We start from the raw sequence: 18814 nt of genomic DNA, 5'->3' as shown, positions 1-18814 counted from the left end.
AACGAAAACATTTTATTGAGTTGGAAAAGGTTGAATCCAAAATAGTCTATGCTTGTAAGAAGGAACAATTTTCACTTCCAGCTGCATCATCATTGAATGTGAGTTGTAGGGGAAGGCAAGGAGGTAGCACAGTGGGCTGAAGTAGTTGGTGGCTCCTGAAAGCCCATGTACATGCACAAACCTTTTGATTCTAGCCATCAGATGCAAATGCAATGTGGAATCCACAATTCAGTATTGTAGCCATTTGTAGTAATAGATTACTATCAATGTTACAATTAATTTTTTTTGTTCTCAATACAGATTGTATCTTGTCTGTATTGTAATCTGAAATCTAGGTTTAATTCTATTTCTAGGAAAGTTTAATAAAACTCAGCTTAAACATGTTCAGTAGCCAAAGTTTGATTTCTCACTGCACATTTGCCAATTTCCATGCTGAGCATAATGGTGTGCTCTTTAATGTTGCAGTAAATGGTAATAAATCTGACAGATGATTGTATATTGTGGCTACAGTGGCTACAGTAAAACATACAAAATTGAATCAGTGCTTATGATTGAAATATGCTATATTTAGCAACATTAAATTTTGTTACAATAGAACAAAGGTGGAAAAACTCATGCATGGGGGCCAAATGCAGCCTTCCAAACCTCTCTATCTGGTCCTTGGCACTCTTCCCATGACACACCCCTCAACAGCCTTTTTTCACACTCTCTTTGAGTGTTTCGCTTAACTGGAATGTGTGCTTGAACTTTTAATAATGCCTCTTCTGGATTGAGCACGTGTGTTTGTGTAGAACCTAGCCAACTGTACAAAGGTACAATTTTCTTGGTCATCCTGATAGATGATGTTTATTGGGAAAAGGACAGGGGAATGTGACCCTGTTATTCTTCCTAGGTCTCTCGGTTGCTTTTGATACCATTGATTATAGCATCCTTCTGAGCCAACAGTGGTATTGGAGGCAATGTGTTACAGTGGTGATGATCTTTTGGCACCCTGGTAGTTGTGATGTGGGGTGCTGCAGGGTATAATCTTATCCCCAATGCTGTTTAACATCTATATAAAGCCATTGGGAGTGGTCAGTAGGAAATGAGGATTGAGGTATGCTGATGATACCCAGCTTTACTTCTCTGTAGCATCTGAACCAGGAGATGCTAGGCAAGCCTGGATTCAGTGGTGGGATGGATGAGGGCCAATAATCCAATAAACTCTGAATCCTGGCGAGACAAAGGCACTGTGAGTGACTCCCAAGTCCAGATAATTGGTCAATTGCCTGTTGTAGAGGAGGTCATAGGTCCCTTGAAAGAGCAGCCTAGTAGTCTGGGGGTGCTCCTGGATCCATCTTTGTTGCCAGAGGTCCAGGTGACCTCAGTGGCAAGGTGTGCTGCTTCTTAGCTTTGACCGATAAGACCGCTAGCTGCAGCTGGTGCAAAATACTCTATGGTTACTGGGACAGGATGTAGCCAACACACCCCACTGTTGAAAGAATTGCATTGGCTACCAAGTAGCTGCAGAGCTACATTCAAGGTTTTAGTTTTGGTGCATAAAGCCCTATACAGCTTAGGTCCAGAATACCTGGAAAAATAATCTTATCCTAATATTCCTAATCAGTCACTGCACTATGCAGGTGAGGGCCTCCAACAGGTACCATCTCATCAGGATATCTGTTCTGCACAGCGTAACAACTGAGCCTTTAATGTTGTGGCACCCACCATTTAAAATCTCTCCTTTTTGACAGCTGCTGTCTGTTTTATTTTTGTCACTCCTTTCTTAAGGAAGCATTTTAAGTTGAGATCCTTCCCAGTCTTCAACTGTATTTGAATTGTTTTAAATATCACTCGGTTCAACACACGTTTGCTGCCCTGGGCTCCTTTGGGAGGAAGGGTGGGATATCAATTTAATAAATAAGTAAATATTTTGTTTAGATTTTACCAATGTCATTTAATGCATGAATAGAGTTTGGCATAACATGAGCAAGTAGATGGGGTCAAATGCACAGTGCTAAAAGTTCATAAAATGTTTATGTAAATGACTCACAACTCTGTACCAGATATTCCTTGGCCATTATGACATTTTGATTTCCATGTAGTGTTTCAGTGCCCCCATACCTTGAATCAAGTGAAATACAGATTTTTTTATTATAAAAGTATGTGGGGTCAGTTTTACCATTACAGTGGTACCCCAGGTTACAAACACCTCGGGTTACAAACACTTCAGGTTACAGACTCCGCTAACCCGGAAGTAGTACCTCGGGTTAAGAACTTTGCCCCAGGATGAGAACAGAAAACGTGCGGCGGCAGCGGCGGCGCGGCAGCAGCGGGAGGCCCCATTAGAGAAAGTGATACCTCAGGTTAAGAACGGTTTCAGGATAAGAACAGACCTCTGGAACAAATTAAGTTCATAACCAGAGGTACCACTGTACTGTGGTGACTGACAGAACTTAAAAATACATACACATAAAATCCTAGGGATTGAAGTGTCCCTGCAAAATGCTGCTCAGTTTATTAATTTCTTTTCATGGATGTTGTGTTATGCCTGCTCACACCATGGGACTACTACTACTCCTTCCCCTGTAGCTCCTCTCATCTGCTGCAGTGATTTAGGAAACCTGTTGGAGCAGATTTTGAGGGCTTGCGGGGTGCTGGAATATGGGGATAAGAGAAACCAGAAGACCTGCTGTGCAAGCAGATTTCTGTAGTGGATGCAGTGCAGACAAACATAACTACAGATGCTTAGCCCAGAATTTGCTTGTTTCATACGTATTTTGTAAGAAAAGAGAAAATGGGTTATTTGAAAACAATATTTTCATAATCATAATCAATGAACTTTAGGTGATCCTTTTACTCCTATAGGAAGAAATTTGCAAAATATGTTGTATTTTTATAACCAGCCAGCTCTAGCAGCTAAAAACATACACCAGGCAGTGGCTAAGAAATGAACATATTTGTGGAGAATGGAATGTAACAACTGCTGACTTTGTCATTAATGTGCCACTAGCCAGTTGATAAACTAAGGAAAACTGTGGCCCGTTGCAGGGAGGCAGACTGACATGAAATTCCCTCAAGATTCTTTACTGACAAATTCTGGAATATCAGTACCAACCAGCATTTTTGTTCTTAAGGATATTTGATACTGGTAAGTTCATAGCTGCCAAGTTATCCCTTTTTTAAAGGGATTTTCCCTTATGCTGAATAGGCTTCCTTGCGAGAAAAGGGAAAACTTGGCAGCTATGGGTAAGTTACATGTCAGAGAAAGAAGATGATTCTCCTTTTTTTTTTTAAAATAAAAAAAAGCAGTAGTGAAGTTTTGGCTCATAGGCCTAAATAGGTCTGCGAGGGTCAAAGCGTAAGCAGCATTTCTCTTACCCTAAACCTTAGCACTAAGATTAAAGATAAGCTTTTTTCTGCTCCGACTAGTTGAATTTTGAATCAGCTGACATACAATGTCAGGTAATTGACAGCTGAGCAATCCTGCCCACCAGACAAAAAAGCCTGTAGAGCAGGCATCCCCAAACTTTGGCCCTCCAGATGTTTTGGACTACAATTCCTATCATCCCTGACCACTGGTCCTGTTAGCTAGGGATCATGGGAGTTGTAGGCCAAAACATCTGGAGGGCCGCAGTTTGGGGATGCCTGCTGTAGAGTGTTGGCCAGTTCTGAATTTGACCCTCTGCACAGATCAGATTATTCACCCTTGCTTTAATGCAGAATGTTGAAGCAATCTTAGGCCACAAGTTCAAGCCTGAAATCACCATTATAACAAAAACACTTGAGATCATTTCTTTCATTATAATGAAAGTAAAGGTGGTATGGATACTTGTGAAGTGATGAGTCTCTATACCACATTAAAACACTTAATGAAATGGGGGCTAATAATGTATTTTTCAAATGTAGTAGACATTACCTGTTTAAATGCCAGTACTGATTAGAAGCTAATAGCCACAATGGAGTGAGTTTGGAGTTGGTTATACTGTACTCTGAGATGAATGCAGAAACATAGTCATATTATCTGAGGTGTCAAGAGAGGAAGCTTCAGAATTGGTAGGGCCTTCCATCAGGACAGCATAAAAGAGGAAGCTATTGCCTCTGTTGTTAATGTAGAAATAGAAAATTGCAGCAACAATGTGCTTCATGTAACCATTTTGTCTGTTCTACTCGCGCAGTTGTGAAATGTGCTGCTTGAGTAATGTGTGCTATGGTTGCAAGGTCTGTAAGATTTGTTGTTGCAGGTAATTCACAACTCATGATTATTGCACAGTTATACTTGTGTAACTGTTATAATATGTATGTTAATAGCACAATATGTTTTATGTTTTAAAAACTGTGGGGTCAGTTACAGGTAGATCCTACAAACTGTTCTTGGAGCTTTATGTGCTTTGAGTTGTGGGGTATTGTTCACCCTGATAATTTACCAGCAGGTTTTTGTTTTTGTTTAAAACTGAAAATAAAGTTCTCAGTGAAGGCATACTTTAGCTTGCAAATGGTGACATGCTCAATATAGTTCTATTGGAGCACATTTGACTCAAAGATTGTAATTTGAGGCTTTTTTATGTTGACAGCGCTAAGCTCACATAGACCCCCCCCCCAACTTCCATTGTCAAAGCAATAATAATTTGCCATTATGGTTGAACTGATCAAACTATGATTTGTGCAAGCCCAATTAAAATTTAAAACAAATGAGGAAGTTGGGGTAGGAGTGAGTGTGTTGGTCAAAAGCTAACATGGTTTGCTGCTATTTCCAAACTGGATAATACCGTGAGCTGTTCAATTGTAGTAAGAAGCAAAATAAAATTCTATGTTTAGTTATTTTCACCCCATTATGGTGATAAAGCATAGCAGATGCAACTTCATCTATGTACCTATGGCTAGATTTGATGAGGTAGGAAAATTTTATGGAGAGCATGCAACTGCATGTTTGAAAGATTTTAAAGACTTTGTTTTGAACTATCATCTGTAAAATAAAAGGCATTGATCAGGGCATTGAGTAGGTTGAGTAGGTATGACTGTTACACTACATACAGAAACGTCTACACCTTGCAACTGTGCTTGGTTGCAATTTTCTCTGTAGCTCTTCGACACGGTGTATTTCACTTTTGACCCTATTTCTAGGAGATGTACGAGTAAGAAGTCGGGCAGGATTTGAAACAGAGAGAAGAGGTTCTCATCCATACATTGATTTCCGTATTTTTCACTGTAAGTATTTAAATAATAGCAGAACAGTAATAAAGGGTTCCATTTGTGTTTGGCTGTGGGGCTTCAAATAATTGATGGCTGATTTAAAATGGAAATTTACATATATATTTCTCATTTCCCTGCAAATAATACAGTATCTGTTTGGAGAAATTAAGAATTTACACATTATGCAGGATAGTATATATATATATATTTAATGCATGTGATAGAGGCGAAAAATAAACAGTTTCTTTTAAATTAATGAATAAAAGGTCCATATTCTCCAGGGTGCTATGCAGTCAGCTTAATATGAAGCTGGTCTGTTTCATATTCTTATTCCCAAGTATGGAACCAATACACCAACAATACCTGTGCACCAGTAACTTCTCTCTGTATGACTAATAGAAGAAAATTCATATGTAGCTATGCATGCTGAATATTAATAGTTTCCAGAGATGTAATTACTTAGCTAACTGGACACTGGTGGATGATATTGACTTTTTCTATTTCCCCCTGCTGCCTCCCCTGAAAATTTCCTCTGAAAATCTGCTCTGGTAAGGGGGAATCCTTCAAAACAACATGGTAGATGACATGGGAGAAGGTGAAATTGTTAATTGCCAACCCTTCACCTCTCTTGGATCAGACTTGCTTTTGTGAATAGAATGAGCCCTCTGTGGAGCGGCAAGTCTGTATTCAATCTATTGCCTATGCTGTTGTAATTCATTTGGTAGAGCTTTCTTGTTTAATTGAAAATTCCAATGGTAAAACTTCTCAGCAGTACAACTTTTGGTTTCTAGCAGAATCTTGCTCCCAGTAATTCAGGTTTCCTGAAGTTTAGCTTAGCTATTTTTTCTGCAACATGAAGCCTGTTTCAATAAATACTCAAAAAACAGAGCTGAACCTAACTGCAGTGCATGGAGTCTTCACCTACAATGTCAGGTGTTAATTTCCCCCCCATAATTTTGTTGATTGATTTATGTATACCACTTAGAAATGCACATAATGAAACTGTATATAAATGTATTGAATAAAAGAAGAGAAGGGAGTTTAAATTGCAAAATAACCTCCTGTTTGTGATATTCTTCTCTTTCTCCTCTTGCTAAAGTTAAGAACTGAAAGATATCATGACAAAGAATGAATTATCTTTGTCTATTTTAGCAACCATTATCTTTAGATGGAAGTGGAGATATTTGTCCTTTGGCATGAAAGTTTGAGAATAACATTGACAAGTTTCCTCAGAAAGAGAAATCATTCACTATCCACAAGTAGTAGCACAACAATAGAATGGTACTTGATATGCCTTGGTAAGACATCTAAAGCACTATTTTAGATGCAATTATTCCCAGAGTTTCCCTCTTGGGCAGTACTACACCAAAGACTAACTTTGCATATATATATATTTCTTACTTGAAAAATTATTTGATTAATTTTCTTATCTTCAAAATGAAGATGCATCCATATTCCACAAATATTTCAAAATGTTTAGCTTGGTCTGAAAGCTGCTTCCTAATGTTCATGTTTCTGAGAAGACTTGGCTTGGCTTCAGCTAGACATTGTATAAAGAAGCAGCATTATGCCTGAGATATTTTTCTTCCAAGGGATACTCTTAAAGGCTTACATAAATTTGCAAAAACATCCACCTGATCTCCCACACATTCTGTGTGTAAAGCTTTATTTATAAAATGTTTATACCACTTAATGTAATAAAATCTCTAAGTTGTTTCTGTTGATATAACAATTAGTAACATTTTATAAAAGCTAAATAAAAAGCAATACAAAGTATAAATTGCAAATGAAACTCAGCAATGTGCAAAGCAGAAAATTTAAACTTTGAGTTGGAGTCCAGAAAAGCTTGAAACGGTCAGGTCATTACTGTCTTAGCATTCCAATTATCTGATGGAGAGTATTTGAGAAGCTGGGATGCCAAACTGTGAATAACATGGCGTCTAACTACTTGGAAGAGTGCCTCTCCTTATATAGTCCTGTCCTGGATGGTGCATGGTGGGCTATCAGTATTTGAAATAAATAAAGTGGAAGAGCAATATTGAAATAATCTGTCAGTTGACATGATAACACTTGTCTGGAGGGCTGTTACATAGTAGAGGGGAAATACTCGGTGCTGCTTCAGTGGGCAGGAGTAGATGTAATGGACTTCTTTAGGAACCTCATGCAGGACTTTTGTCATGGTTGTGGAGACTGGACCAGACACTGTTTTCCAGAAATTGAAGTTTGTAGCATTCAACTTTATAGTCACTGAAGTCCCTTAAATTCTGACAAAGTGCTTTTTAAAGGCCCATGCCCTCATTTTTTTAAAAAGCTTGCCTTTTCCAAACAGAATTAACATATGAAGTATCAGTTTCCTTCTGTAACAAGTGATGAGCAAAGTTTGAATCTTGAACTGCATATTCAATTAAAATGGTGTTCTGTTCCGTAGTGGTAATATTCTTGTTCCCTGGTCGTCTGCTAATTCTTAATTTTGAACTGAACAGATAGAGAATTTATCTCTGCAAATTGAGACACAAGCAGAGGGCTTTCTAATTTCTTCCTCAGTGTAAACAGCAATAGAGGGTTTCTCAGGGTTCTCCTCTTACATTCCCACACTGCTCACTCCCCTACACAAAGCAAGACAGGTGAATTGAAGTGAGCAGCCAAAGCATGTAAAGGAAGAGTGCTTAGCAGTTGCTGTTCATTCTTTTCTATGTGGGGTGAGCGGTGGGTGGAAATTTAAAAAGCAGTATGCCTGAGAGTGGTATACTCCTGCCAACCTAGCAGTTCGAAAGCACGTCAAAGTGCAAGTTGATAAAGCGGGAAGGTAAACGGTGTTTCCGTGTGCTGCTCTGGTTCACCAGAAGCGGCTTTGTCATGCTGGCCACATGACCTGGAAGCTGTATGTCTGCTCCCTCGGCCAAATAATGTGAGATGAGCGCTGCAACCCCAGAGTCATCCGCCATTGGACCTAATGATCAGGGGTCCCTTTACCCTTTACCATTATGCCTGAGAGTGGTATGCAGCTTAAGGGGTCAAATTCTATTTACACCTGAGGGGGCCAGATTGAGAAGCAATATGCAAAGCTTTTGAGGGAGAAAGCAATTGAGGTCCATCATTGGGGTGAGATATGGTGGCGACCAAGTAGGAAGCTCTGGGCTGCTTTTTGTTTATCTCTACTCCAGGGCATTATTATTAGCTTGAAGGTTTTGTTAGCTAAATCTTAGGAGGCTGCCTTATGTTGAATCATACTATTGGTCTCTTTAGGTCAGTATTGTTGTATTTGGAAGCAGCTCTCCAGGATTTCAGAGAGGCCCACATGGAGGTGTTGAGAATTAAAACTCTGACTTTCTATGTGCCAAGCATGTGCTTTATCATTGATGTATGCTCCTTCTTTTAAATGCCAATCACAGATTATGGTATTTGTGCTAGGGGTGCGCAAAACATTTGGACAAATGAATAATGGGGCTGCTTTAGACATACTTAGGGCTTGTCTAAATCGAGCAGGATATCTCTGAAGTGTCCTAGACTGAAGCAGGGCGTTCAGAGATGTGGTTTCCGCAGACAGTGTTTCTGCAAAGATGGAAACATTTCTACTGAAGTTTGCCATTAAAGGAAAGGTGTGTGTACTTGGGTGGGAGGGAGGATTAACTCTTTTGTGGCTGATGGGTCTGGATTCTGATCAAAGAGAATGATTTTGCCAGGGTGCTTCAATCACAATGCTTTGGGGAAGGAATGTTAAAGTAATTTATAACTTTGTTATTCTATCTCCTGTCCTGTAATTGTTGTTCTGGGGTTGCTTGCTTGGAACACAATCAGCATCCATTTCTCTGTGTCCACACATCCACTCCTGTCAAATTAGCATTGCACTTTCTATGGACATAATCCAATTGATACGTCTAGTGCAAGGATTTCCACCTGTGACATACTGTAACTTCCCTTCCCTTTTATCTTCTACACCCTCCCTCCCCTGGTCCTCCAAAAATCATCTCAGAAGAATTGGGGGAAATGCATGCATTTAAGGGGGCATGCAGGGAGAGGAGAGGAAGGGGAAGTTGCTGTGTGGCCAAAGTCCTTGCACTAGCAGATCTACTTAGTTTGATACCACCCTATAAGTTTGGGTGCCAGTTGAGCAGAACACAAGCCTGAAGCTCAATTTTTCATTAATCAGAATGTCCTAGCCTGTTCTCTCTTCTATTTGAAATTTTGCAATTACTTTCCTTGGGCACCTCTATAATGTATGACATAGGGGAGAACTCAAATCCCCCCTCCCAGAAATTAACTTTAAAGGCAACTAGTACAAAATCTCCTAGACCTGTTGATAATTAGGCTGGGTTCTTACATTGGGGTACCTCTTCCCATGTATGCTATACTGAATTTTAATGCAGTTCCTCACAAAGCAATTGGGGGGGGGATTTAAGTGAATCTGTTTTACCCTACCTCAAATTGTTATGGTTTCGTTGCAGAAAAACTACTGCAGCTATCCAGTGCAGTGAATTCATTCCTTCAGAACTGGCAATGATGCCTGCATATTTCTTTCAGTTATCCCTCTAAATAAAAATACTGTTCCCTTTTTGGGGGAGAGGAGGGGGCAGTATCACATTTTAAAAGTGCCCAGCAGAGAAAAACCCTGAACCTCTTAGTACGGTAATTCAGCTGGTGCTGTCTGCTCAAGATGGAAAATAGGTCTGCAAATTTCATTCATTTCTTTCAAAACAGAAAAAGTTGAAATTATTTTTTGAAATTCCTCATGAATGTTAATGGAAGGAGCACAAAGCTTCATTTTTCTGTTAATTGGGTTTTGAATTAAGACCCTGAGCTCAATTTTACAGTTTATGAATTGATGTAAACAACAGCAGCAGCATGTTGGTGTATAATAGTGTGTAAACGGACTAAGTTTGTAAAGGGTGCTTTTGATCATTGAAACATTAGTTGAGTTGGAGCATAGAGATATGAGTGTGTGGAATTTATAATTTTAAAGCTCAACCTATTGTATATTAAAATTCAAAAATGGTTATCTTGAGATATATACAGTATGCTCACAACTTATACACATTTAACTTGTGCAGCTTGCTTGGCAATGAAAAAAAAGGGGGTTGGGAAGAGGGCAGTTATCCAGGAAAAAAGACTTTGGTAGTCCTGCCCTCCATTAAACCCAATGTGTTTTGATTATGTGCAACTTTGACTTTAGGTGTGATCCACGGAACATATACCCAGCATAAGTTGTGGGGTTACTGTATTTACCTTTTTATATGCTTTCCCATATTTCTCCACTTTCCTCTTCTTCCTCCTATTTGAATGACATATTTCAATTGGGCTGATGGTGTTTATTTTTTTTAAAAAATAATATGTTCTGTCCCCGTTTTTTCCAGTTTGCATGCTTCTTGTGTAATACTTTTTCACTTGGGTATATCCCCAAATAATCAGTGCTGCTTTGGAGTTATTATGGACAGATACAGACTCATTATTTCATTTGTGTAGGTCTTTTAAAAACTTGTTCTAGAATGAATGGAAGAGAACTTTTCAAACCTTAGGTTCCGATAAAAAAACAGACTGACTGGTTTTTATCTCTGATCAGGATCATGGGATCTTTAAGTAGAGGTGAAAGATTTAAAATCCTGTGGAAATGTCAAGACATTGCCTTGTAAAAAGAGAGCCTGGGGAAGATGAAAGGTTGTGTTCTTGTGAGAACAATGAAAAGTGTTGAAATTCACTTTTTAGTATGATACTGGGAGCATGTGTAAGGTTTCCAAACTGCCATGTATTATTTTTGATTAGCTGAAATTAATGTTTAATGTGTAAACTTGGTAGGGCGGGTAAGGTTATACTGTAAATTCTTCTTTTATTTTGGGAAGGATAAAAACAAAATGGATTTCAGAATTTGCTTTTCACACTATGAAGTGTAGCTGTTTTAGAGGATTTGATGTTCACCACATAATTTTCAACATTTTTATTCGACTGAAGGCAGCAAATGAAAGAATTTAACAATCTAGATCCATTATTAATAGTTCACAAACTGAAAACACAATAAAACCCACATAAAAATACTTATATATACATACATACCACCCTTCACCTGAAGTTCAGAGGGCGGTTTACAACATAAAACCACAAAATGAGAACACAAAAAAAGTAATAAAAGCAAGAACAAAAATGTAAACAAACCCTTTCCACAAACACATTTAAAAGGCCATAGAATGTTAATGAACTAAATGCCTGGATATAGAGAACCATTTTCGTCTGTCCCTAAAGATGAAGCTGCCAGGCGAGCCTTATAGTAAATAAACCTGTAGTACAGACCATTGCAGAGGTGGAGAAACGTCAGCTGTGTTGGTTCTGCTTTGGTTTCTTTTATACTAAAACCCCAAGCCAAGTACAAAAGATATATAGTTGAATTAAATAACATTGTGCCTCTGAGTCCATTCAAAGCCTAGAAACTCATTTCACTACAAAACAACTGAGCTCATGGTCCTTCCACACAAAAATCTTTCTTTTAGCTCTATTTCAGCAGCATGATTTAGATGGGAAAGTTGTTTTGTTGAAATTGTTCTACAATTGGGAGTAAAAAAAGATGATCTTCTGCAAATCACCCTGAAATATCCTCATTCTGCCTTCTGTACACCCTTGAGTTAGTGAATTTAAGAAATTCTGTTTTTATTCTTAAGTCTGTATTTGTTTCGTATTGGAGAATTGTACAGTATAAGGTAATTCCTTCCAGTAGCACCTTAGAGACCAACAAATTTAGTTGGTCTCTAAGGTGCTACTGGAAGGACATTTTTACAGTATTTTGTTTCGACTACAGCAGACCAACACAGCTACCTACCTGTAACTACAGTATAAGATTTTAGTTCAGAGAAAGCAAGAAATATCTTAGTCCCCTTTTCATGCTAGCTTTTGGGAGGGTGGCCTCTTCCCACGCTATTCAGGTAATGTGGGACACCCCTTGTTCTGTGGGAATCCAGATCCTAGAAAAGAAGATGCTGGTGTTTGGGTAAGCCACAATGTGATCCCCTGTAGGATGGGCTGGAGTTTCTCATTCAGTCTTGAGAGGCCCAGGAAGGAGGTGACTTTCAGTGACCCTTATGGCAGAAGAGAGGGACAGAGTGTACTAGTAAAAGATGAAGCAAAACAGTTGTTTTCCTGACCAAATTGTCTCATAACTCCATGAATATTAGGAATGCTTTTGTGTTGGGGAGTGGCTGTAGTGCTTGTAAGAGACCATAGCACAGGCATCCCCAAACTTTGGCCCTCCAGTTGTTTTGGACTACAATTCCCATCTTCCCCGACCACTGGTCCTCTTAGCTAGGGATCATGGGAGTTGTAGGCAAAAACATCTGGAGGGCCGCAGTTTGGGGATGCCTGTCATAGCAGGAACAAATAGTAAAATGAGAAGTACACTTTGGAAATAAGTGCTTTCTGCTTGGTGCAAATGCTCTAGCACCTAGAGACTGGGAGCAGGTATGGGATTGTTAACTCCCTTTCCTACCCACCTCTTTATGTGTTAGTTCCTCACTCCCATCACCCTCCATCCCACTTTACTGTTTATGTTTAGTGGTGCTTAACTCTGTTTCAAATTTAACCTGTTCATAATCCTAAGATTCATTTCAGAACCAAACCTTCCCAGTGTATTTTACTTTTTGGTAGTATTATGTCTGATGCAGATATCAAGAATTTATTCACTGATACAGTAACTATAATACATCAAATATACCACTTGCTAATTTAATCTTGAAACTGATTTTAACAGGGGATTGGATTTTGTAAATCCCTGTTAACAGTTTAGTTGCAAATATATGATCATTGTAGTACAAAGTAGCCAGTGTGGTTGGTACCTGCTAGATGATATGAACTACAACTTCCATCAGCCAGCACAGCCAGAGATCAGGTATTTGAGAAGTTGTAGCCCACAACATCTGGAGGGCACCATGTTGGGTGTCTTTGTTGTAATGAATCAAGCATTACAAGCCTAACAAGTTTTCCAATAGCTTTAGTGTGTTTGGAATTCAAGAGTTGGATCCTAAGGTCCCCTGAATGAAGCTCCATTTATGGAAAACATGTTCCCAGCATCCTGTAACAGAAGGGGGACCATGCTTTTCACCACTCCCTCCCTACACTTTTTTGCAGGTGCTTGCACTTTCTGGAACTGTGCTGTGAATCCTCCAGAATAGCAAAGGAGAAGGACTGGTGGATTGGGGGTGCTATAGTGAAAGGGAAATAGCAAAAAATACCTCCTCCCTTCTGTTAGTGGTTGACTTTGATAGCTGTAACCCTAAATGTGCAGTACTGTTTTAGGTTACCATGGTTCTATTTACAAATATGCTCATGGTGCAGAACACACTGTTTGAACTGAATGCTATTCTTATAGATCAATTTTTTAAATCTTTTATAGACTCATCATGCATTTTAAGGCTCTTTATTTTCCCCTCAGCAAATTCTGAAATTGATGTTTCTGTGTCTGCAAGAAATATACGAAGGTTACTGAGTTTCCAGCGGTACTTGAGATCTTCCCGTTTCTTCCGTGGTATCACTCTTCCAAATTCTTCAAACATTTTAGATGATGATTATAATGGACAAGCTAAGGTCAGTTTTTAAAACTACCATATAACTTTGCCGTGAATTTTTTTTTGATGTGTGTTAAGATTTGCAAGTGACCATGTATTGCATGTACTAAATACTTTTGGACTTAGATTTATCTTCCATAAATAAATAAATAAATAAATAAATAAAGTAAAATAATAATAATAGGAGGGTATGAGAATAATCAATAATAAGATTACTACAGTTGGCAACAGGAAATAGTTTGAATCTGCTCAGAAAATTCATTCACTGTGATGGCAAGCTGAATGTGTATTGTTTTAGAAATTATAGTAGATACTGTACTAGACTTGGCCAAAATGTCTTCAAAGGCAATGAAGTATAAAACCTAATTGGATAACAAAGTCAAATGCTGAAACTTCATTATATATTTGCATTTAGTTGTGTTATAATTGGCAATACCTTATTCAGTCTGCCTCTTTTTGTTCTCTAGAACTAACATTATTTCCTTCAGATATTCCCCCTCCCTTATCACTTCATTAGTGGTTTTAGAAACTGGACACCTCTTGAGTAACAACAAATATTTCTAGATAATCATACATGCAGTAAACTAAAAGTTTTCCTCTTTAGTATTGTTTGTAAGGGAGAAGTCCTGTCTGCCAATGCTCTAGAAAAAGTCTTAAATTATGGCCCAAAGCCACTTGTTCTACTTTTTCTTCCTGTCCTGGTATAGGTTGTGAATGTGCTCCAGGAGCGGCATGCACAATATGACGCTCTGCTCATTCTGTGCATAAATATGTATATGCGGGTATATGTATTGTATATTGGGATGCGGGTGGTGCTGTGGTATAAACCACTGAGCCTCTTGGGCTTGCCAATCAGAATGTTGGTAGTTCGAATCTGCGCAACAAGGTGAGCTCCTATTGCTCTGTCCCAGCCAGTGCAAGTAGATAAATAGGTATCGCCATGGCAGGAAGGTAAATGGCTTTTCCGTGCACTCTGGTTTCTGTCAAGGTGTTCCATTGCGCCAGAAGTAGTTCAGTCATGCTGGCCACATGACCCGGAAATCTGTCTGTGGACAAATGCCGGCTCCCTCGCCACACAACCATAGTCGCCTTTGACTGGGCTTAACCATCCAGAGGTCCTTTACCTTTTTACCTTTACCTTACAAATACGTATAATGACTTGTGCACAAGTTTATCCCTTGTTTCCACAGGGGGCTGCTTAAATCAGTCTTAGGGTATTGTTACTCTGTACAGTGGATTTGCCACATCTTCTGGCACAATATAAACTGAACATTTTCAGAGCCTGTGATGAAATCCTTTTAGTAAGCCAATATGTGCATGAACTACATGTACTCACACACAGCCCCCTTTGCTCCTCCCTTTGTGTGAATTGAACAAGCTAGGAAGCCACAGTTAACCATACTTCCTGTTGAGAGCTATCTGGAAGCCAACTTTTAAACCATGGGTTCATATTCTAGCTTGTCCCGTCCCCCAATGAACGGAGGAGTGAAGTGGAAGCAAAAGGGCTATATGGGAGTGCATGAAGCTTGTGCATATACCTGTTTATTAAACTGAGATTTGGCTATGTTTGGGTGATCAGGGTATCTTAAGGAAAGAGTGTTTATCAATGCTTTTTCCATATAAGATAATATTGTAACTTCCAGAGGAGAGAACATTGTGGCTGTAAGAAGCCAGCTAGCTGCAACTTATGACCCATTAGGCAAGATCAGTTGCAGAATGACAGTTTCTGGGGTTTGTGAAACAGAAATAAGTGGTATGGTTACAAACATGCTCCTGATCACATTTTAGATCTTTGCTAGTTCATTTTCAGTATCCTGTCTTGATTTGTGGGGTGAAAGGAAGGTGAATCAAATATGCAGTGTATTCAGAGAAGTGTTTTTAACTTATTTGAAACTTTCTTGTTTTACTTTCAGTGTATGCTAGAAAAAGTTGGAAACTGGAATTTTGACATTTTCCTTTTTGACAGGTTAACGAACGGTAAGATTAGTTTTTTTTATTATATTACTCTTTATGTCAGTTGTCCACTAAGCCAGTCCCTTACTCCTACTTTGCATTGGAGAAAGTACCTTTTTAAAGTTGTGAATGAGTGGCTGTTTCATGCAAACATTAAGTGCACGCCCCAGGCTCACTACTGATACTGCATTATTCAGGTATGGATAGCCCATTTGACCTTGTTATTTTTAACAAAAATATGCTAATTCCTTACATTCAGCCCTTTATACCTTGATTACCATGTATCCTGTATGGACTTAAATTTGTAGTGTTGGGAATAACTTCTTTCTGAGAAAGAAATCCTGTGACTTAAACAACTTGAAACAGCCAGTATATTCAGTTTTAAATATCTGTTGTACACCATATATTTGAAATGGGCAATATTTATGTAGGTTATGGTTACCATATTTTAAATTTTATTCCTCTTAATGTAAAAAATATTACCATGTATATTAAAACCCACTCAATTCTCTTTGATTAGCTTTACAGAATGTAGTTGACTGTTAAATTTGACCACTTGTCCTGAGAAGCATTTGCTAGACACTTATGCTGTTTCCGTGAAATGAGATAAAGTTACATTTTTAAAAGGTGACTGCACATTCCATGAAGTCTGAATTTTTAAAGTGGTTCTCAACCTTTATGAGTATGCGTACCCCCCTTTAACCTCCCCATTTATTTATTTTTACATACTTGTAGAAGCTTTAAGATTCCCCCCCAAATGCTCTTATTTGAGCATCCAGAGGCACAGAGGGCATTGGGATGGGGTTGCTATATTAAAGCCCTTGGGAAAATATTTCTTTGAAGGAGCCTCTCCCTCCTTTAAACTAAAAATGTGTTACATTTCACAATTTTCATATTTGTTTGAGTAGATTATCCAATACAGAAATTTCATTTATATGAGATCTGTGTTTTTATAAATTTCTGAAGAACTGACAAATGCTATTAAACTGATGGGTTCACTTTGCATTACTGAGAGAGATTTTTCTCAGTCCCAATTCATTGCTGATGGATCAGATGTTTTACACTGAAGTAAAAACACTAAATCTTAAAGCTTTAATTACTATTCTGCATGAGTAAAAAATAGAAACAAAATGTGCTCAAAATTCTTAATCATTATGTTGAATGAAACCATGGTTGTTCTGTGGCACAGGAGGAATAATTATGGTAACTTTATACCACAGAGGTTTGCTAGTAATGTGTATAATAGAGATAATAGAATATTAACTGTCAGTTACTTGCAAAAACTAGTACCGTAAGTAAGATTTCCTGTAGCTGGTCTGGAAGCATGTGCTGTATCAATGGCTTGCTTCAGGCCCATGCAATAGAGTGCCTTAAAACATTTAGCCTGTCTACATTTTTGATGCTTCCCATTCAAGATGATTTTGTGTTTTTTGGTTGTTGTTTTTTAGGAAACAGTTTAGTCACCTTAACCTTCCACCTGTTTAATCTTCATGGACTTGTAGAGCACTTCCAACTAGATACAATGAAGCTCCGCCGATTTTTAGGTAAATATATTCAGAGGTTCACTTAAGTCAGTTTTGCAAAAATAGGGTACAACAGCCCATTTGCTACTTCAGATTATGCTGTCCAGCATGGAGAGCCCTAAAGAACTGGGGAGAAGAGAGAAAAGAGTGATAGACTCATGAAATGGTTGGTATTGCTGTCACTGTCATGCTAGTTGCCAATTTATTTTGCAGGTTTTAAGGTGTTTCTGTTAAAAGTGGACACACATCTTTTAAATACTTTTTAAAAACCTGCTGTATATAGTTTACTGGGGTGGGGGTGGGGGTGGGAGGAAAGAATGTTGCATGGCATAGGTGCTAGCCAGGAGTTGCCATGTGCTCCACCACATCCGACCATGCTTCACAAAGCACTGTGAAATATACTCGGAGTCGAGAGTGAATTTCATGCTCTTTATTCAGCTCATAGTCATCAAGGAGGAGAAGAGAAGACGAATGGCTCTTTTCCCAAAACCATCTGCTTATATACATTATTTACACAATGGGCCTTGCGTGATTGGCTACTTCAGGGCTACACCTGTGGGCCAATTATATTGTGGATTGACTTCTGCCTGCAGCCTGATTGGCTGCTCCTACAGGCCAATCAGGTAGCAGATTCACTTCTGCCAGCCGCCTGATTGGCTGCTCCAGCAGGCCAATCAGGTTGCGGATTCACTTCCACCTGGAGTTGGATTGGGTAGCTCCCGCTGATTCTGAATCCTATTGTTCTAGGATTCAGCTCAGTACATAACACCCCTCCCCTCTAAGTTCCAGTCCTGCCCGGGAAGTTGCATTCGTAGTCCCCAAGGTCTGCTGGCCGCCTCCGTGTGCGTTGTGGCCTGGGGTGTTCCTTGGTCAGGGGTTCTGGTTCTGGCTCGTGTTCCGAGGCTGCTGGCTGTGCCGGGGCTGTCTGGTCTGGCGCCACTGAACCACTAGGTTGTAGCTCTGGTTCCGGTGTCCTTCCAGCCTCGGGGCGCCCCTCTGTGCCTACTGCTTCTGCTTCCCCTGCCCACCCCTCTCGCTCTACAGGCCTCACTGCCCTGCTGTCCCCTTGGGACCCCTCTGTCCCGCTCTCCTCCCGGGTTCCTTCTGGGAATCGTCGCCGTAGCTGGTCGCAGTGGCGGCGCCAACATTGCCCCCCTTCCGTTAGTACCTCGTACGACACGGGACCGGTCACCTTGGTGACTGTGGCGGGTACCCATGCTGGGCCTGCCCCAAAATTCTTTGCATACACTGGGTCCTGGGCCACAAATGTCCGGGGGTTCCTGCCTTTCCCCACCACTACCTCATCCTGAGCTCTGTCGGGGTGAAGTCGGTCCAGTCTAGTTGCAAGGCGCCGGCCCATTAGTAGTTCAGCGGGGCTCCGGCCCGTCGTTGTGCTTGGGGTGCTGTGCTGTGCTAGAAGAAATGCGGCAAGGCGGTATTCCCAGTCCCCTTGTGTCATGCGGCGGAGGCTGTCCTTGGTGGTCCGCACCATGCGCTCCGCTTGGCCATTGGTGGCAGGGTGGAATGGTGCTGAGCGGATGTGGCGGATGGCGTTCTGCACTGTGAAGGTCTGGAACTCCTCTGACGTGAATGCGGTTCCATTGTCCGAGACGAGGGTGTCAGGGA

The 18814-nt window shown here is 39.9% G+C and overlaps 1 protein-coding gene across 2 annotated transcripts in view; it reads left to right on the top strand.

Annotated features, from left to right (window-relative positions):
- PDE7A (phosphodiesterase 7A) overlaps positions 1 to 18814 on the top strand; it is a 56860-nt gene that overhangs the window by 22167 nt on the left and 15879 nt on the right. The window contains exons 3-6 of one of the 2 annotated variants that reach the window (XM_035125219.3): positions 5104 to 5187; positions 13580 to 13731; positions 15626 to 15689; positions 17114 to 17209. In XM_035125219.3, the coding sequence (XP_034981110.1) occupies positions 5104 to 5187; positions 13580 to 13731; positions 15626 to 15689; positions 17114 to 17209 (396 nt within the window). The remainder of the gene's footprint in view (positions 1 to 5103; positions 5188 to 13579; positions 13732 to 15625; positions 15690 to 17113; positions 17210 to 18814) is intronic. The other variant, XM_035125220.3, reaches the window with a different exon arrangement.

The sequence above is a fragment of the Zootoca vivipara genome, chromosome 8 (assembly GCF_965207765.1).
Source record: "Zootoca vivipara chromosome 8, rZooViv2.hap1.1, whole genome shotgun sequence".
Lineage (NCBI taxonomy): Eukaryota > Metazoa > Chordata > Lepidosauria > Squamata > Lacertidae > Zootoca > Zootoca vivipara.
Note: the sequence above shows the minus strand (reverse complement) of the source record. Positions and strands in the feature narration are given on the sequence as shown.